The sequence below is a fragment of the Lycorma delicatula genome, chromosome 11 (genome assembly GCF_047948215.1).
Source record: "Lycorma delicatula isolate Av1 chromosome 11, ASM4794821v1, whole genome shotgun sequence".
Classification (NCBI taxonomy): domain Eukaryota; kingdom Metazoa; phylum Arthropoda; class Insecta; order Hemiptera; family Fulgoridae; genus Lycorma; species Lycorma delicatula.
The window spans coordinates 65805251-65827099 of record NC_134465.1 but is presented as its reverse complement, the minus strand read 5'-3'; the positions used below and the strand labels follow the sequence as shown (position 1 = coordinate 65827099).

The 21849-nt window shown below is 32.6% G+C and overlaps 1 protein-coding gene across 1 annotated transcript; it reads right to left on the bottom strand.

Annotated features, from left to right (window-relative positions):
- Positions 1-4412: 4412 nt before the first annotated feature.
- Positions 4413-21352, bottom strand: LOC142332205 (uncharacterized). Its single transcript, XM_075378495.1, has 8 exons — positions 20841-21352; positions 17321-17413; positions 16173-16451; positions 11723-11815; positions 10354-10455; positions 8097-9085; positions 5271-5523; positions 4413-4976 (listed from the first exon to the last, which is right to left on the bottom strand). Exons 3-6 carry the CDS (start codon positions 16287-16289, stop codon positions 8276-8278), a joined length of 1122 nt encoding a protein of 373 aa, XP_075234610.1. The 5' UTR covers positions 16290-16451; positions 17321-17413; positions 20841-21352; the 3' UTR covers positions 4413-4976; positions 5271-5523; positions 8097-8275.
- Positions 21353-21849: the final 497 nt, after the last annotated feature.

The window sequence follows — 21849 nt, the reverse complement described above, 5'->3', positions numbered from 1 at the left end:
TATGTGCGCGTTTGCTCGCTTTGGGTCAAAAACGCAAACGAATGAACATTTCTAGGGCTCTGCCGGAACGGTTTCGGCAAAACTTTGTCGGATTTTTTCCTTCAACTCAGAACTGTAGATGAAACGTGGTTCCACAGCTACACTCCTGAGACGAAACGACAGTAAAAACGGTGGACTCCAAAGGGTGAATTTGCTCCGAAAAAGGCGAAGACCGTTCCATCGGCCGGGAAGGTGATGGCGACTGTTTTTTTGGGATAGTAACGGAATTTTTTTTATCGATTATCTTCAGAAAGGTAAACCAATAACGGGACAGTATTACGCATATTGACAAGCTGAAGGCAGAAATTGCTAAAAAAAGACCGCATTTGAAGAAATAAGTGATTTTTCATCAGGACAATAGGCATGCTCACACTTCGACATTCGCCGTGGCTAAAATTGGATTTTGAATCGGTCGACTACTACCCGTATTCACTAGATCTGGCCCCAAGTGACTTTTTCTTGTTTCCTAACCTTACAGTTTCGCTTGGAAGAACGAGATTTTCATCTGATGAGGAGTTATCGCATACGTAAACGCCAATTTTGTGGAGAAAGACGCTAGCTGGAAAATGGTGTAATAACCTACAGTCTTTGTGGTTCACATTTTGTAATTTGATGATCAAGATATAGACACCGTTTTTTTGTATTTTAGTTCCTTGTAGTTTATGTAATCGAAAAATTATAGCGGTCACAATTATCGTTACTGTAACTCTTTGTCAATTAAAATACATACATTTTCACGTTTCATATTATTTTTACTGGTTATAAATATTTTTTTTCAGATCGATCTACTGAAAAAAGGATTCTCCTACAACAATATAATCAAAAAAAATAAACTTATACGCAAGTTTATTGAATATACTTACATCTTATTCAATAATATATATTATTGAAATATTTAAATAATAAATTTAGTAATTATTTCAATTATTTATTATTCAAATAAACAAAACATTATTGTTAATTAGTAGAGTTTAGCGAGTCAAGCGAGCGTAGGTTAAGTTTGGTTGATTATATTTATTATGCTTATATTTTTAATATGTTAATATGGAGAATGTTTAAAATGACCAGAATATAAAACACATATCACATACAAATCATTATAAAACACATCAGAAAGTAACAATCTGGTTGTTACCGCAACCAATTAAAACGGCCAGTATGTTGTAACGGTGAAACATTCTAGTCCTATGTTATTTCCAGGTAATATGTATATATATATATATATATAATATGATATCAATTTTTTAAAAATCATTATGCTTATATGTATTTATATTTTACATTAAAATTTACTTATCAACTTTTGTTATAATTTACAGCATATTATGATAGTTTTCTGTCGACAAGTATGACTGGCACAATGTATATTTATGCCACAATATATCGTCAAAATAGAGAAATTTCTAGATCAACCGATTTTGATAGTAGTACTTCCAGAATACTGGACAGTACTACCGTCCAGTAGTACCGTAAGACCGTAAAACCGTAAGACATGTAAAAAAGGCTTTGAACGTTAAGGGAAATAATGATTTTTTAAAATTTTTTGAAGCCAATCTTGAAATGAATTAAAAAAAAATATCACAAAAAATTTATTTTGTTGTTAATTTAATCAAAATTGTTATGAAGGGAAATTAATAAAATTACAGTAATTACTATTATCTCTTTTTTTAAACACACCGCATCTTTTCCTATCCATTTTCTAAAAATAATTTCTGAAAAGCCAGAATGAAATTAAAAGAAAAAAATTAAATGAAATTATAAAAACCCACCGTCAAATATTTATATCGATAGTAATAAAAATTTGGAAAAACTATATTCATTCACTTAAATGTACGACAGAAAATCTAATTTAATTATAAAATACTACATAAAAGATTACAATTAAAATCCTGTCCGAAAAATTATGTATCTATATATCTTTCAAAATGCTGCTTAACGTGAAATAACAGTTTTTACATATTACACAAAAGCACCCGCTGCTGTTACACTCTCAAAGTTAAGAGGATTAGATAAAAAAAAATCCCTTTCGGTACGCCGGAAGGCAAAAATAGATTTCACCGGTGCTAAGTAGGGGATGCTGGCTTTTCTTCAGCAAAAGGCAGCCGTCAGGATCATCTCGGTTTACCGTACAATATCTGGAAAAGCGGTGGAAGTGATATCTATATCTGGATAGCGGTGAGGTGCCCCGGCTTGAGTTAAGAGCCCGACAATTAACTAGAGTATACGAGGGTATGCCGAAAGAAGAATCAAAACGTCGATTGTTGGATCGATGACAGGTATCGTGGGACGAAGCAACCGCAGGAGCGTGGATAGGGAGGAAACATGGAGAAGCAGACTACTTTCTGACCCGGTTCCTCTCGGGTCATGGGGAATTTGCGTTTTACCTCCGTCGTCTCGATGTCTGTACTGTGAACAAGACACGACTGAATACACCTTCTATGCATGCGTCAGGTGGACTGACATGAATAGGTGTGAAACGGAAGAATTAACGCCAGACACAACGATCGATTTTATGCTTCAGGGACCCAGAGAGTGGGGGGCAGTACGTAGACTAGTGGCCGGCATTCTGACGATCAAAGAGGTGGCAGGCAGAGAATGGGAAGATGAATATTTAAGTCAAGAAGCTGTTCCGTGTCCAGCAATAGGAATAAATAGCATAACTAGAGTACTTAGGTTTAATGTAATTTAATTTATAAGTGGCGCAGAAGAGAATGTAAATAAATGACAAATGGTAGACAACGAATTTAGGAGACAAAACTTCAAAAGATAAAATTTAACAGACAAAACTTAACACGGATAAAAAAATTTAAAAAATTAAAATTTCAAATTCAGTCGATGCGACAATGGTTGCGTGTGAAAAAAGTTTCACACATCTAGCGTACGACAAGCCCCATCTTCTTATAATTCAAGTCTGTTTATTGTTAGCTCAAAAAATGAAAACTGATGTCGCAAATTTATTTCCGCTTCAAACCAAGAAGGAACCAAAGCGGACTTGAATTATAAGAAGATGGGGCTTGTCGTACGCTAGATGTGTGAAACTTTTTTCACACGCAACCATTGCAAAGTGGTGGAGTTACCAAAAGCTGTGTAAATAAAATTTGATGACGAAACAGTAGTTACAAAAATGAAAGTTCAAGGCGGTTGTGTTCTAATTTGTTTCCTTTTTTTTACTAACGTTAATATTAATATTAGTTAAATAAAAGTTTTTTTAAAAAATAATTTTTTATATGTAATCAAATATATTTTTGTAATTTTTTTTCGTTTTTTTTGTATTTTTTTTATTACATTTAATAATTATTAACAGTTTCATAAATGTTTTTCGCCCGCGCCCACATTGAGAATGTGGGCAATAAATGACTATAAATAAAGTTCTTCACGATGCAGCAATCAAATGAAAAAAGTCGAATTCATTTTTTTACATTTCATACTGACTTTGTAATCGTTTTTCAGTCTATAAAATCTGTCTACAAAAGATAATATTGTAATCGCCTACAGCTTGTAGAGCAGAAAAATTTTCCTTAAATCAATCTTTTAGTTTTTGATACACAGTTGTTTTATTTGAAGGATCATGAACAGTACTCATTACATCGACACCTTTTCTACCTTTTCTATCTTTACACCTGTATACTGCGATGCCACTGGAACATCACTAAATGAAAATTCAGCCCGGCTCATGGTCTTGTCATTTGGAAGAAAAGGCCTACCCTTTTTGGTAGGATTTATTGCCCCACAAGCAAATATATGTAGATTCTAATTTTTTAAATAATGGAATTGAACAGAAAAAATTATCCACGTATGAAGTTTAAGGAACTTTTTAAATACTACTCTTTATCCAAGGCCTATCTCCACCCAGAGATCTGAATAGGGGACTAGTTTACCTCCAGAATATTTTACCGAGGAAGCCGCCTCCATCATTGTTATACAAAAATGCAGAGAGCTACATTTTCTTGGAAAAAGAAGCAGCTGTAGTTTTCCATTGCTTTCAGCTGCGCAGTACTCAAGAGGATTGAATGTAGTTGAAATGACCAAAGTCATCCTGACCTACACCCTAAAAACTACTTAAAGAGCTCTTTCAGGAATCATTCCTTAGTCTGGCTTTCAATAGATACCTCTCCGATACGGTTGCACCTTCGGTCCAGCTACTCTGTATCACTGAGCACTCAAGTCCCCTCACCATCGACAAGGTCTCATGATTCATAGAGGGAGATACAACGTCTCAGGTTACCTAAACATCTCTTACTTAATTCAATTGAATTTTTGAAACTACAAAGTTTTGTTGAAAGGATTTATAAATATAATTAATCATTCGATTGAACTTAATAAACATCTAAGTTAAATGCTTTAAAGAAATTAAATCAGCATGTGTGCTTTGCTTTTATTAGTTCAATCAGTTTACAACCTCACCCCATAGGGGAAGACAACCACCTTGTGACGATCCAGATCGCCACACCACCCCCTCCATTCCAAGCCCTGATTGGCTTTACCAGAGAGGTCATCTTTGTCTGATTTTGATCCTGCCTGATCTTGATTGCGCCTGATCTTGACCCTACCACCCTGCTTATTTTGACCCCACATGATTTTAAACTTACCGCCCCACTAGATCTTGACCCTGCCTGATCTTTAACCTCGTCAACCTGCTTATTTTGACCCCAGACTGAGCTTGACCGTGACTGACCCTTCCTGATCTTGACCCCGCGCCTAATCTTAACCTATACAACCCCGCCTGATCAAATCTCGCCACCCTGTCTGACCCTGGCTGATCTTGACCCCGACCTAATCTTAACTTCTTCCACCCCGCTCATTTTGTACCCCCCCTTCTTTTAACCTCGCCATCCCACTGATCTAACCTGCCTATCTAGCCTCGCCATCCCGCTTGATCTTGACTCCACCATATTTTGCTGTAAGGTAGTGATGCAGTTGAATCTGATGATCGAATTCTGAAAAAAGAATAATAAAAACTATATATATATACGAGACACACATACATATAATATATTGTAACATTTAATCTCTATGATTGGCAATGTTATATTAAATAAAGTTAGCTATCAAATAAGACATTAGAGAAGATAGTTTTTATTTTTGGAACGATTAGAAAGTTCTAGTAAGTTTTGTTTTACAATGTATTTGAATATCAAAATTATTTTGGTAAGGTTTAGTTTAGCATACTTTTGAAAAAATATTGCAATAGGACAAAGAGCAAAATCTGGTTAAAAATTAAAGTGACTGACCTTGACCCTGATTGACCCTTCCTGATCTTGACCCTGCGCCTAATCTTATCCTATACACCCCGCCTGATCTAATCTCGCCATCCTGTCTGATCTTGACCCCCTGACCTAATCTTAACCTCTTCCACCCCACTTATTTTGACCCCCTTATTTTAACCTCGCCATCCCCCTGATCTAACCTCGCCATCCCGCTTGATTTCGACTCCACCATATTTTGCTGTAAGGTAGTGATGCAGTTGAATCTGACGATCGAATTCTGAAAAAAGAATAATAAAAACTATATATAATATATATACATACACAAGACACACACGCACACATAAGACACACACGCACACACAGAGTGTGTGTTTGTGTGTGTATGTGAGAGCAAGAACATATAATATATTGTAACATTTAAGCTCTATGATTGGTAATGTTATATTAAATAAAGTTAGCTATCAAGTAAAATATTAGAGAATATAGTTTTTATTTTTGAAACAATTTGAAAGTTCTAGTAAGTTTTGTTTTACAATGTATTTGAATATCAAAATTATTTTGGTAAGGTTTAGTTTAGCATACTTTTGAAAAAATATTGCAATAGGACAAAGAGCAAAGTCTGGTTAAAAATTAAAGTGACAGCTAAAGAAGAAGGCATTATGAACAGAAAGTCTGAGCCATGAATTTCAAAAAAAAAGTATTTACAGAAGCCAATCATTATTTGCACAGAATTATGTCATCATTAAATTCTAAGATTAATTTTATAATAAGAATGGGTTTTTTAATTACTCTCACAAAAGTTTCTTCTTATACCAACATATGTGCACACGGGCCACGAGTTCATGTTATTAAATAATTTAATAATTTGTATTATACCTGGTGAAAAAAAAAAAAAAATATTGGGGTTTTAATTTATTATAATATTACTTCTATGACATGTACAATGCTCCTCATTAGCATAACTCTGCCTGGGATCAATTGAATGACACTTCCCCAACTACTGGATTGGTCAGCATGGACCCAATTAACAAAATAAATACAATTAACAAAACAAAATTTAATAACAGGTTACAACATTTTACTGTTTTAAAACGAAACACTACACAATGTATACGCAATAAATCTATTTGAAGCCAAGGAATAAAAAATAAAAATACTGAAAATGACAAAAGCATTATAGAAATGTTTCTCGAGCGAGTGATGGTGAATTTTACATTTTTTTTGTTAATAAAAAACACTGCGATAAATTTTTTTTCAACTACATTCATATCGTTTTAGGGGTGAAAAGAAACAAACACCATTCATATTACCAAAGTCAGTATATCACAATCTAAAGCTACTACTGAAGTCATATCAATAAACTCCAAAAGAAAAACATCTTAGCATAAGACATAGCTCTTATGTCATAGGAGAATAGGAAGTGTTTGATTTAATATATATATATATATATATATATATATATATATATCAATCACACATTCACAACAAATTCTCACCATCAAATTCACGGGTTTAATAGTTCAAGATAACTTGAACAAATATTCAACTTAACATAATCACTGAGTAGTTTATACTAAATGAAGATTTTTGTTAAAATGCATTTACTGGTTGAGATGGGAAAAATAATGTGATAAATGTTTGTACGAATGGAGCTAGAGTGGGGAGGTCTTTTATTGACTGCACATTTGAGTATTGCCAGTCTGTGTCGTGCATTAGCTTTTGAACAAGGTTTTCTAATCGTATGTTGTTGTTTGTTAAAATGCGGTTAACTGTTGAAGAAAGTGTATTTGTGATAGAAACTTAAATAATGTGTTATTCAGAAGGTAGTTAAAAAATTTTGTGAAAAAGATTTGGTGTAAAAAGAAACTGCCCGACACAGGTCAGTTTTAATGATGCAGGTAATATGTAACATTAAAGCGGCATTTACAAGATCTCATAAACATTTGTGGATACTTAGCCAAGAAAAGAACATTTTACTTGGTTCAGCGCACACTGCAGTGAGGAGAATGATGTTATTCACATCGAATGCAGGTTTTCCACGAGTTAATGCTGATTTTGCTAAAAGGGTACACATTGCTGTGAATGGTAACTTGATTAGAGGTAACATTAACATTTTAAATAAAATGTTTTTCACAGATGAAGCACGGTTTCATCTTGGCGAGTATGAACAGTCAGAAATACCTGATCGGGGTGAAAACCCGCACATTTTCTTTAAATCTTTCCTATACCCACAAATAATAAGCATATGTGTGTGGTTTCAAGGTAGCAAATTATAAACCCTCGTTTTTTTTAATGGATCTGCAGTCTACCTAGAAATTATCCAAAATTTCATTGTCTTACTCTAAACGGATGGGCATGACTGCTGGTCATCCTGTTCACTCTACTCTATATTAAGAGTGAGATTCTTTAAGACTTTTTTGGTGGAAGAATCATTTTTAAAAGGTTGTGGGCACCAAGATTCCCTGATATTGACTAATCCAAACTTCTTTCTGTGGAGTTAATCAAAATAAATTGTTTATAGGAGCAATTCACACACCTTGCAGGAATTCAAGATAAGCATTACCAATGTCATCAGAAAATACACAGGGTACAGCCAAAAACATGGTCCAATGTGCTTAACAAGTCCAAAGAAATGAGTGGATGGATATCATTTTCAACACCTTCTGTAAATTATGGCACCCTCTTTTATGTTTAATACTCTGCACATATAAATCCATTCTTTAACATGATCTGCAGAAAGTACGGAAAAAATGAATAAAATAAACTAATTGTAGCATATCCCAGATTCTTCCTATAACTTCTGCCCCGATCTTAGTGACTAACAATATAACTAAATTTTATTTTTATTACATGAAAAATTGGTTCCTGTTGCTGCTGCTGCTGCTATTGTCGTTGCTGTCTTCGTCATCATCGACGTGGTCATAGTTGCTATTGTTGTCATCTTCCTGATAACTGTATCTATTGAAATTTATTTAGTGATTTTTGCATTTTATTCATCTGCTGAGATTGTGAAGAATTTTCAGCACTTATTATTGGAAATTTATCAATATTTGGAAGCCAATACAGCTGTTGTTCTTTTTTTTGGATAAAGTGGGAAATTCCTTGACTTTTGGAGCGACTATAGATATTTTTCCAGATGTAAATATTATAGATAAATTCACTGGTTTTGATGGTTTGAATGTTTTCAGTGGCTTCAATGGCCTCTGTGGTTGCAATGGCGGCCTCAATGGTTTCAGTGGTTTCATTGGTTTTATTGGTTTAAATGTATTTTTTGGTAGTAATATTGATCTGTCATATTTTTTAATGTTCACTACTTGAAATGACAATGGCTGTAAAGCCCTTGAATGATATATCAGTAAAGTACTTTTACTACACAAACCACCACCTTTAGCACGTCGTCCGTTCGCACATGATTTTGAAGAAAGCCCTTGTGATTGTTGTACAGTTATCGATGAAGTTAATGGCCCTTTATTAGATGACCTATTTGCCACCGGAACAGGAGCACAACTGTTATCCATTACTGATGGATCTGAAGGACATGAGCATGATGAATGTGGTGGTGAACACTGCGATATAATTTCTTTAGTTGGTTCTCCACCTTCTGGGCACGGATACAATTGTGACATACCCGTTGAAGGACACAGTAACTGTTGTGATATGTTTATCATTGTCGGCATTTGTCCATTCATTTTTTGCTGTTGAGACATCATTAGTGAAGTACCAAGTGGACTCTGCTGCGATTGCTGAATTTGTAACGTGTTTTGCTGTATAAGAGGTGCTTTGGAATCTGCTAAGAAATGAAGCATCGATGAAGTTCTGGCTGATGATGATGTTCGAGTCTGAAAAGAGAAAAAAATTGTACATCTTCAAACTTATAAAAACAATAAATACTACAAACACATGCACGTGCACACGCACTCACAAAAAATGATTCACATAAAATGAAAAACTTTCAGGACATGTTCTGATAGTGAAAATAAAGAAATAACTACATAGAAACAGAGGTTTGGAAATTGTTCATTAGTGAGTATAGGCTTGTGAAAGATTTCATCTTTCAGTAAAGTTAAGCCACTGTAATTCTTGGGACTCAAATGAAGAGATGAATTTAGCAGTATATGAAATCTGACCTCGATAATTGAAAAAAAAAAAGAATAGTTTCCAGAATTGCATTTTTATTCACTTTCAAGAAATCACTGGTAAAAGACAAAAGATCGGGGTCAAAAAACACACTATTTTATGTTTGGCATAAAATAACTGTTAAATAGATAATATATTAAACTTATTAAACAAAAGTTTTAGAGAATTTGATTTCAAAAAAATTTATCCTTCTTACAATTATAATATTTAATAACTGTTTTACCACAAAGTACATGTACATTATTACAATCAGAAAAAAAATTAAACAATTAATTTTTACACTGATAAGCCAAGAGGTTTTCCTTGTCTTCACTATTAGTGGCAGAATATTGCAATATAATTGAGAAACCTTCATAACACCGATGCTGGAGTTAATGTCATAAAGCCATAGACGAGTATGTAAATTTCATTTATCGGAAACAAATATGATTTAATCAGCAAATCACTCAAAAATATAATTATATAACATACTATATAAACTTACTCTAACTATCCTAAGAATTTAATAAAATCAATGATTAAAAAATTCTTTAAGATCAGGTCACTTCAAATTTTAAGCAAACATTTATGTACAAATATACATTCATAGAATATAAAAATATACTTTCTTTGGTAGTAAAAAAGATTATATATTTAAGGTCAAGCATTTTGACAAGAATGGGTCAGACACCAACGTGATTAATTCTTTTTAGCTAGTTTCATTGTAACATACCAAAACCGTTTTAGTGAAGTTAATTATTATCTGTAATCAAGGTTTCACAGTAGACTAATTGCTACCAATTTATTGAATAATTTTGATTCTGTTAATGTAACACTTAATTCTTAAAATTACATTATCAAAATGCTAAGAAGATTGCACCTGCTTGTCATTCTCAGTATTTTGATTATTTCTTTGCTTTAAAAATAAATTAGTTACATATAGTGGTTAGTTTATTTTTAACATATTAATGTAAACATTGCTGTGCCTTACATTTAAATATATACTTGCCACCGATTCACTTTCATTTTCATTTTTACTTCCATTTTCATTTAAATCACTGATGCCTCCTGAGTTGTCACTACAATTTCCATTCTTAAAATAAAACAAAAAAAATTATATAAGATAAAATGAATCATTAATTAAAGATTGAAATAAAATAATTGTTAAACTTTCGCCAGTTCATATACATGATACCTCTCTACATTACATTCAAAGGTTAATGTTGACAAAAATAAACAAATAACTGGTTTCAGATAAGTTGCTGAATTATCTTGAGTTTAACTGTCCCTGTATAGGCCACTTTAAGGCTTCAGAAAATTATAGATAATTATAGATTGAAGCAGAGTAATCTGGTTTACTGATGAAAATGTTGTCTACTCAATACAAAGCTAAGCTATTAGGTAAGTGTAGTAGATTTGATGAGCTTACTTCAAATTATCACCAATGTCATCATCAGTGGATACATACTTATTTTTAGAGGAAAATTGTGCCTTTCCATTAAATTAAAAAAAAATCAGTTTTTAGAAAGAACTTGTGCCCAAAATTGTGACAACAAATTTTAACAGTTTAGATCACACACTATGCTGTTTATAAACCAAATCCTTCAATTTCAACTTCAATTTCCAAAAATTGTATTTATAGAAAGCAGTAATTATTACTTGCCCTGAATTATATCATCCTTAAAATCGACATTCATATTTTTTAGGAAGAATGGATTTTTGTAGTACTTTAAAAAAAATATCCTCTTAGCAACAACACATGTACAAACGGGCCACAGCCAATATTAAAACACGTAATATTTTGTATTATACCGAGTGAAAAGAAATTGGGGTTTTAATTTGTTACAATACCTCTTGGATGATATGTACAGTGCTGATTTAAGGTTGGAATAAAGAAGCAAAAAGCAAAGTGTTAGTTGCACACATGAACATAGATTGATTCTCTATCTTTCTGCTACTGCATTGTTAGCAAAGATGGTGCTTGAAAGCAAAATTAGAACAAAAAGCATTTTGTGCTATTCAGTATGATTACATATTTACTTAGTGAATCTATAATTTTAGTTCAAATTGTGTTCCATACAGTTTTAACTGTGATCCTGTGTCTGGCAATAACATTCGTCAATGACAGAATCAGTTTGAAACAATAGAATATCTGTGTAAAAGCAAAAGTATGGGACAATCGAAGGAATCTGAAGAAAATGTTAAACAAGTCATGGAGTCAGATAAAAGAAAATGGTTGTGATATTTTGGATACAATTACTGTTATTATAAATATTATAATATAATATATTATAATATTATAAATATTATAATATAATATATTATAATATTATAAATATTATACATATTTTTAATCTTACATTTGCAAATAAACTTGCAGATTTAGTTCCGTTTTTCACTTCAGCTCCACAATATATGCAGCTGTTTCCTGTAGACGAACTGTCATTTCCATTCTTAAAATGAAAGAAAAAATTATGTAAATAAAAAATGTTTATAAACAAAATTAACAATTATTAAACTGAAATAAGGCGGTAAATTAAATATTCATACATCTAACCTACCAATTACTACCACTGATACTATATTTTTAATACAGAATGATTGCAAAGTCGCGCAACCCAAATTTTTCTGCTTCGTAAGAATATCAATTAAATTTGTAAAAGATATTTTAATTAGGGTAATTATTTATGACAATAGTGTATGGTAGCACTGCTGGATCATGGCCCGGGATAACAGTGGGCGTGGCACCAAGCAGTTTGTTTAGTCCAAGCAGAAATTTGTTTTACGCAAGATTAATGCATCTCTATTGTTGCGAGTTACTGTCATAGGCACACTTTAAATGGCAAGGAGTGTGGTTGTTACAAGAGGGAAATTGAGATTTATTTCAACTCCCTTGACGGTTAGGTTCGGTCAGCTAAAAGCCCAGGGTGCCTATGCAGTCCAAATTGAGTTAGGTGAAGTTGTCGAGAGATGGAGCCTCGATGTTCTGCAACACACGTACGTGGTCAGGGATGATCTGCCAGGTTTTCCAGGTTGGAAGAAGTTTTTCATCGGTGACAGCAAATCTGCCGTACTGTGCAGGAAGTCTTTAGACAGTATCTTCATACAGCAGGCCTCCGACACACATCACATCATCAAGCTTGCCGTGGATGATCTGAACCTTGCTGTCATTAGTTCGTACTTTCAGTACAGAGATCCCACCTGCACAGCATTTGGAATGACGGGATTGTTAGATTGGTAGCAGATGTCCTATTCTTATAGGAGTTGATGCAAATGCCAAATCGCCTCTTTGGCACAGTGAGATCACAGATGATGGTGGGGAATTGATCTAAGGTTTCATCACGCAGCATCATTTTGATGTCTTTAATACAGCCAGCGAATCGTCTACCTACATCAGTGCAGTTGGTTTGCAGAGGGCCTTCCATGGTACCAACATCAATGTTACCATGGGTAAGGATATCCCTGTTAGGATTCTTAACTGGTCTATAGTTGATGATTGCGAGAGTGATCATCAGCTAATAGTTTTTGAATTGGTAGGTGGGCTGCGTAATGTCTTTAGGGGGAACGTTCTTGTTCAGCAGGAGAGCTTCCTGCACAGGCATGCGAATTGGCCTAGGTTTTTAAACATTCTTGCGTCCAGGCTGCGAGTTTTTGCTTGAAGTCTGGATGAACACAAATCACAGAAAAACAATCAAAGCAATATTATATATAATGAAGATTGATGTATAACAGATTTTAGTTGCGAGTGTTCAGAATTTAAATAACAATTATGATTTTGAATAATAATTATCCCAATATATTCTTTTCATATAACTAAAAATAAATATACCAAAAATGACAATAAAAGCATTTCTTTCTTGGGTGTGTAACAACAAATTTTATTTTTTCTTATTAATAAAGAATCCTGTGATAAATTGATTTTTTCAACACATTCATTTCTTTTTTGAGGTGAAAAGAAACAAATAGCATTTATATTAGCAAAAAATAAATCACAATCTAAAGCTACTTTTTATTAAGTCAAATCAAATTCCAAAAGAAAATAATAAAGCTACTTATTAAGTCATATCAACAAGTTCCAAAAGAAAATAAACTTAACATTTTTTTGGGGAATCTTATCATTAAGACAGCTGCTTCTCACAGTTGCCCATTTATAGGAGTAGCAACTTTTGGGTAGCACCTCGTGTATATATATATATATATACACGAGATATATATACACGAGGTGCTACCCAAAAGTTCAGGGAATTTTACCATAAAAATAAGATAGCTTACCATAACTTATTTCCACTGTCTCCTTCAAAGTAATCCCCCCTTGGACATTGATACAGTGATCCCAGCATATTTCCCATGATTCCATGCATCCCTGGAAGTCTGCAGGTATAAGTGTTCGAAGCACATTCTGCGTTTCTTCCTGAATCTCAATTGTTAAAACGACGGTCTTTCAATTGAAATTTTATTTCCGGAAAGAGAAAAAAGTCACACTGGGCAAGGTCAGGCGAATAGGGTGGATGGGTAATCACTACCGTCTTTCTGGAAGCCAAGAAATTCCGAACAGCTAGCGATGTATACGCGGGCGCATTGTCATGGTGCAGAATCCAACTGTTGTTACCCTACAGATCTGAATGTTTGCACCTAATGCTTTCACGTAACCGCTTCAAAACTTCACACTAGAACATCCCACTGACAGTTTGACCAAGAGGAACAAATTCCTTATGGATAATGCCTTTGATGTCGGAAAATACAATCATCATGGACTTCAAGTTGCTGCAAACTTGGCGTGCTTTTTTTGGCCACAGTGAACTTGGCGACTTCCACTGCAACGACTGCTATTTAGTTTCAGGGTCATACCTGTACACACATCTCATCACCGGTTATGATGTCGGAGATGAAGTTAGGGTCATCTCTTGTTGAATTTTTCAATTCACTACAGACAGCTACACGATTTTGTTTCTGGTTGCTGTTCAACAGTCTCAGTACGAATTCTGCAGCAATGCATCTCATGTTCAAATTGTCCGACAACATGCATTGCACGGACCCATATGACATTTGTACAATGCACAAACATCACGGATTGTTTGTCTACAATCTGCAACAATAGCCTCTCGCACTTTCACGATGTTTTTTGGTGTTGTGCTTGTTGATGGTCTTCCTGAACGCTCATCGTCATCAACTGTCATTCGTCCTCTTTGAATTGTTTGTACCACAACAAAGTTTTACTTTTACTCATAGCATTGTCACCAAATGCTTCCACAAACATGCGATGGGTTTCTGCACCAGTTTTTTTAAGCATAAAGCAAAATTTGATGCAGGTTCTTTGCTCTTTAAAATCTGCTATTTAGAACTTCGCTGAAGCAGTAAAACAACGTTACACCACCGCACAAAAAAGTCAACAATGCAGCCTCTCACAGTCACAGCTGTTGGAACACTGATTCAAAAAGAATACAGTTAGCCACATCGTGTGGCAGCAGGTCGTACCAGCAATGGTTCACGTGCGAAATTCAAATTCCCCAAACTTTTGGATAGCACCTCGTGTGTGTGTGTATATATACATACATGAGGGACATTCAATAATTAAAAATACAAAATGATGTAGAAATAAACAGTTTGTACTCTTGTACTTTCATGACTTTAGGTTGGTATCAATGGAATGAGCTGAGAACAGCTGACGAATAAAAATTGCTTTGTTTATAATCTCAATATTGCATTTAATAATATCGTGTCTGCTTGAAGTTTCCACATTAGTTGAACAATATTCAGTGATCTGCTTTTTGCTAGGTGAAAAACCAGCTAAAATCTTTTCTCAAATGAATTTACAGTATGGTGAAAGTTGTATGAATCACAGAAATTATAAGTTGGTAGAACAGTTCAAAAATGATCAAACCTGTGACTGACAAGCAACGTCCTGGCCGGCCAGTTGAAGTATCAACCACTCCTTGTAATATGTCTGGTCCTGAAGACCGACATATTACAGTTGAACATATAGCAAAAATAGTTGCAGTTGCAGAAAGTGTTAGTACAGTTCATAACACCAGCAAAACCAGTGCAAGGTGGGTCCCGAAAGAGTTAACGCAACAAAAGTAAACAAGACTCGAAGTGTGTACAGACTTGAAAGAACGCTATGAAAGGGAAGGTGACCCCCTTTTCTAAACATGATTTTAACAAGTGATGACAAAGCACGAAATGGACCAGCTCACCTGTCCAAAAGAAATTCAGAACCCAAGCATCAGCGGGGAAAAGTCATGTTGACAATCTTTTGGGATGTCCAAGGTGTCGTCTTTTGTGATTATGTGGAAAATCAACATACAGTAAATAGTGTCTACTACTCAAGACATGTTGATGAAAAAAGTAAAGCCAGCAATGAGAGAAAAACATCGTGGATCTCAAAGAAAAGGCGTGATATATATATTGCTACATGACAATGCTCACCCTCACCCTGCCCAGCTGACCCGAGAAACCACTGGAAAAATGGGTTGGGAGATACTACCTCAACCTCCCTACATTCCAGATTTGGCTCCCTCGTATTTTCATTTGTTTGGTCCACTCAAGGAGGCACTACATGGAAAAAAGTTCAGAAACAACGAGGAGGTCAAAGAGTTTAGGGGAAAGCGGCTCAAAATAACAAAACAAACACTTCTTTGCATCAGGTATTAAAAAAATTAGTTCATCGTTGAGACAAGTGTATTAATATTGGTGGGGATTATGTTGAGAAGTAAAAGTCTCATTTTGTAAAAATACAGTTGTTTTTCTACATCAATTTTTTTAACATGAGTATGTTCTTATTTTATTTTTATTATTTGAAAAATTGGTTACCTGTTGTCTTTTCGTTAAACTGGATGTTGTCATCAATTGAGACTGATTTTGTGATTTTTGCATTTTATTTATTTGCAGAGACTGTGAAGAATTTTCACTACTCCTGTTTAATGTCATACGCTTAAGATCAAGGGAATCTTTCACATTCTTGAAATTGGGATTGATTATAAAAGAATCTAGTGTATCGGATGAAATTGTTCTAGATAAATTCAATGGTGTCAATGGTTTTTTTAGAAATAATATTGGTCTTTCTCCATTTTGATAAGAGTTATTTCCATTCTAAAAAATGAAACAAAAGACTATTACATAAGATATCAGTTAATGATTAAAACAAAAATTAAAATAATTGATATTGATACAAACTATTACTTGTTAAAAAGAATCATAGAACTATGCTGTTTGAACAATTAGTTTTCTCTGTTTAACTTAGTAAAAAATAATAAACAAGCACAAAATGAATATCAGAGTCTATAAAATTATAACATCAACCAGATCATTAATCAGCTTTGTGTAATAGTATTTTATTTTTCAAAAAAACTAACAGTTTTATTGTTAAATGAAAATTACATCCATGTTACAATATAGAAATTTACTAACTAAACACAACTGTAACTAAATATGCTTTCATTCTTTCTAGCGGATTAAAAAATTGTTAGGTTTATAAAACCTTACAGTTCCAGTAAGTTTTGTGTTAAAATACATTTTGAATATCAAAATTATTTCGGTGAAAACAGTTTTTCATATCGCTGAAAGAATATTACAATAAAACAAAGAACAAAGACTATGATTTGGTTAAAGATTAAATAAAGTGACAGCAAAATTATTAACAGCAAGTTTGGACCTTTAAGTTATTAGGGGCAGTCATTACTTGCAATGAATTAAGTCATTAAAATCTGAGATTTATATTTTTTTTTAGTAAGAATGGATTTCTAGCGCTTTAAAAATACATACTCTTAGAAGTTAAGCATGTACACATGCCACAGGTACATATTATTTCAAGTGAACAAAAAAAAAGTTACTATACTAAAATATTCATTTTATTTTAACAGATTTAATAGAGCAAAATAACTGGTTGTGATATTTTTCATATAATTAATATTATATAAATTTATTTTAATTTGCATTATATAAATTTTTTTAACTCTTACATTTGCAAATGAACTGGTAAATTTAGTTCCATTTTTCACTTCACTTCCACAAATTATACAATTGTTTCCTTTAGACCAACAGTCACTTCCATTCTGAAAATGAAACAAAAAAAAAATTTGTACTAGATAAAAAAATTATCTAAAATTAATTAACAATTATTAGACTAAAATAAAGCAATTAAATTAATATTCATATAATTGTAGCGTACCAGTTTTATTATACTGATACTATAATCTGAAGTTCAATTTGGCATTCAGTGATCAGTTATGATGCTAACATTAATTGCTTGTGGTAAAAGTTAAATTACAAAAATAAAATTAACATGATTGCCACTACATCCACTAAATATTGCAAAAGCAATATTATTATTTATTATTAAAAGTGAACTGAACTAGTTAGTGTATTTGAGATGTTTATCATTTTGTAATTATTATTTATCATTCTGTAATTGACAATTAATTATCAATTTATTCATTCTAATGGTTTAGTTGTAAAGTACATAAAAAGTACCTACTGTAAGTAAACATTTCAGTTTTTGCCACCTGTCCCACATGTGGTTTTTGAGCCCCAAAAATGAGACATTTTATAAATCTTACAATTTGGCGGCCACTTTTTTTTAATAAAGGTAGCAGTCCATTTTTTTTATCTACTACTAGTACCAAAGAGTTAAATGATAAAAAACAGTCCTATTTCCCTATACCCATCATTATTTATTCTGGGCTCAAAATTTGAAAAAGCAACAATTCGTAAACATAACTTCAGTAAACATTACAAGATTTAGTTATGTAACAAAATTAATTTTGGGCTAACTAAGATGAAGTTCCATATTTACTCTTTCCAAAAAGCCCTTTTTGACCTCTGTAAGATGTAAAATAAGAATGCTACAGCTTATGGAAAGACAAAATAGGTGTTTTTACCGGTTGCAAGTTAGAAAATAGCCCATTACTCAAGAAATTTTTTTTTAAATATTAAAAAATATTTTTTGCCACTGCTAGGTGGGTAGTTATCAAACACCAAATATATCATCAAAATCAAAGATACTGATGCACTAAAATTTGTTGAATTAATTTGGAATACCCCTCCCGCGTTGGGAAGAGGAAGCCGTTAGATTTTTGCAGAAAATGGGTATTCTTCCGAAGGGACGAAAATGTGCCAAAAAACATATTATCTCTGTACTTTACTGAAGTACACGTAAATTGTGTATTATAGTAATAAGCACATAAATAACGTACAACGATGGTGGAATCATTATAGGTTAGGTTCAACCATAGTGGCGCCGTTACAACACAAGTACCGCTATTACTAATACATAACGTAAAAAAAATATATTGTGGGGAAAACAGACCTTCACCATTCCTGCGTTTACATCAGTGAAAGTCAACACCTAATTATACTGTATTTCGTCCAACAAATGAACAAGAATTATCTAAACTGGATTCAAGATTTACATCCCCACATTCACTTGCAATATCAACACTTTCACTTGTAATGTTCATCATTTTTGGCCTTGGCCTATCACCTTTCTTCTTTATTTAAAAATATTTCATTGTCTAGATATTTTTAAAAACAACGAAAATCGTAACAATAAAACACAATATCAACCTAATATAAAAAAACATCATTTGTTAATATTCTTGATCATGCAAAGATGCACACAATTTCAAAAATAAGTGTAACAATACCTTTTTACAATACAAAGTAAATTTAAAGAAAAAAATTGAAGCAAAATAATTTTTTTTTAGTTATCACTTGAAATTACATACTTTAAAGTATTACAAAAAAATAAGAAAAAAACAATCCCCTTAAATCAGAACATTCAAATACATAAAAACAACGAAACCCATGTGGAAGTTAAAAGGAATCTTAAACAGAAATCAAAAAAAAATTTGTTTGATTTCAGATATTAATCAAACAAAATGTTTTTACTCAAATGTGGAAATAAATTTTAAAAAAAAACCTGTGTAATATAAAAATTGTAAATTAATTTTGCGCACGGACACATATATGCTAGAAATAAAACCAGTCCTTAGTAATTACTACAAATTATTTATACCATGTAAATTACCATCAAAAACGATATATTTAGGTACTTACAGGAAATAAAATATGTAATAAAGGGAGGATGTACTGAACATATCTTTATTAAGTTGCTAAAATATAGATTTGTTACAAAATCTACTTTTAGGATAAGTAAATGCCATTCAAGTCCTAGTAAAGCCAGATATTTTTACATGGATTTGAATACTAGATCGTGGATACCGGTGTTCTTTGGTGGTTGGGTTTCAATTAAACCACACATCTCAGAAATGGTCGAACTGAGAATGTACAAGACTACACTTCATTTACACTCATACATATCATCCTAATTCATCCTCTGAAGAATTATTTAAAAACGGTAGTTACCGGAGGCTAAACAGGAAAAGAAAGAAAGAAGGATAAGTAAATGCTAAAAAGCAGGCTAAAATATAAAAGGCTGTTACTAAAGCTGTAATCATGAAAAATCGTGGTACATATATGATTAAAGGTAGAATAAATTCTGACAGGATTTGAAATCAGACAATGGCCCAGTTTAATTTGGTGTTAAAAAAAGCAGAATGGAATATCAGTGTATAGGTCAACATTTAATTTAGTAATTGGAAGATTGACCACCATCAGTCATTGTTCACAAACCATTTTTTATCTCAGCTCTATTTAAATTTGCATATAAAATGTATACAGCACATAAAAAACTTGATTGCAGTATAATACACTAAGTTTAATTTGGTGTTAAAAAAAGCAGAATGGAATATCAGTGTAAAGGTCAACATTTAATTTAGTAATTGGAAGATTGACCACCATCAGTCATTGTTCACAAACCGTTTTTTATCTCAGCTCTATTTAAATTTGCATATAAAATGTATACAGCACATAAAAAACTTGATTGCAGTATAATACACTACATATGTACAATTTGCAAGTTCTATGGGATACTGTGAATTGATACCAGTAAACAGGTTAATTACAGAATAACAAAAATAACATTAATTTATTCAAACAGTAATTAAACAAATTGTAAATAAATGTAAAACTTACGGAACTTCGGAGTTAGTTGTAAGCTACAGGAACAAATTATCAGCAGATTTATTGTGCCTTCCAGTAGTAATATTGATTATTATTGGCATTACAACACCAGTAGCATACTAATACAATATTAGTATTACAATACTAATAGGCATTACTATTGGAAGGCAGAAATCTATGAAGTGATGTTTAAAAATCTGATTTCGTTAGTTGAAAATATGCCTTTCTCTTGAAGACTAGCAAATCAGCACTAACTTTAGTTCAGCAGGTAAACATTTTGATTGTGGTAGAGGAGAAAAGAAGTTTGAATTAACTAAACTGAGTAATATGTAGATTACACTAATTATACTATCTATTGGATAGTAGTATTTTATAAGTATGGGTACAATAGGTAAACTATAGTTACAAAAATAATGATACTTATTTTATGCTATATTAAAATAATATAAAATTACTTACCGCATTCAATGCACTGTGTAATCAACCCGTGATGGCCGCTGGATTCCTACTGCACATATGTAATATCTTTGTCGCTCCCCACCACTGCAAATACCGTCGCACAAACAACTAATTTCTCAACTGCCACAGCTAAATAATTATGAAAGTAACCACACCATCTAAAATGTCCTACACTGTAGTTTCATTTCTCATAATAACGATCGACCGACCGACACAGACAGTTTAATATTAAACCTTCCTTTGTTATTGAAAGTAAACACTCGCATAAGAAATTTTACTATGTTGATTATTTTTTCAAAAATGTTACCTCGCAGCTTACGGGAACGCATCGATTAACAAAAAAAAATTTAACGTTACGTATTGGTGAAATAAAACAAAAATACTAAATGACAATCGGAATTGCCTGAATCCGGTTGGCTCCATTCATATTTAAAAAAGGAAATATTAAATATTTTAATTACATTTAACACGACCTGCTTCCAGAACCGTGTAAGATAACAAATGTCGAGACACACAACTTCATTTATCTTCAATAAGTCTGAAATACTCCTTACTTGCGCATGCGCGTTCCCCCGCTGGGTATGAGGTAAAAGAAAAAATAATATTTTTCACTTAAGATGCAGTATAGTACAGTTAGTTACCGTACCTAACTTCGCACGGGCTTTGCTCAATGTTCAAAAATTTATGCCTAATCATTTCTCGGACAAATATAACAATAAAAAATATACAATTTATTATTTTTTAATTTCTGAAATTAAAAAAATTATAAAAGACAATTTTATAAGACGCGTGATAGTTACAAACTTGCTTAAATCTGAGTCTTGGTTCAACAAGCAATTTTTTTCAGCATTTTAATAATTTTCAGTTTCAGTAAACCACCTTATACTCACACACGCGCGCACAATTTTAATTATATATAAATACTAAAATATACTATTCTATATAAATATAATTTTTTTCTCTCTTAAAATCTGTTTTAACTAAACCTTTGTAATTACAAAAATAAAAA

Bases quoted from the DNA above. Each gene is read 5' to 3' on its own strand.
- LOC142332205 (XM_075378495.1), bottom strand. From the start codon at position 16,289: ATGACATTAAACAGGAGTAGTGAAAATTCTTCACAGTCTCTGCAAATA. The intron at 11,816-16,172 runs GTAACCAATTTT...TTTCATTTTAAG, and splicing joins GTTTAACGAAAAGACAACAG to AATGGAAATGACAGTTCGTC. The intron at 9,086-10,353 runs GTAAGGCACAGC...TTCTCTTTTCAG, and splicing joins TGGCAAGTATATATTTAAAT to ACTCGAACATCATCATCAGC.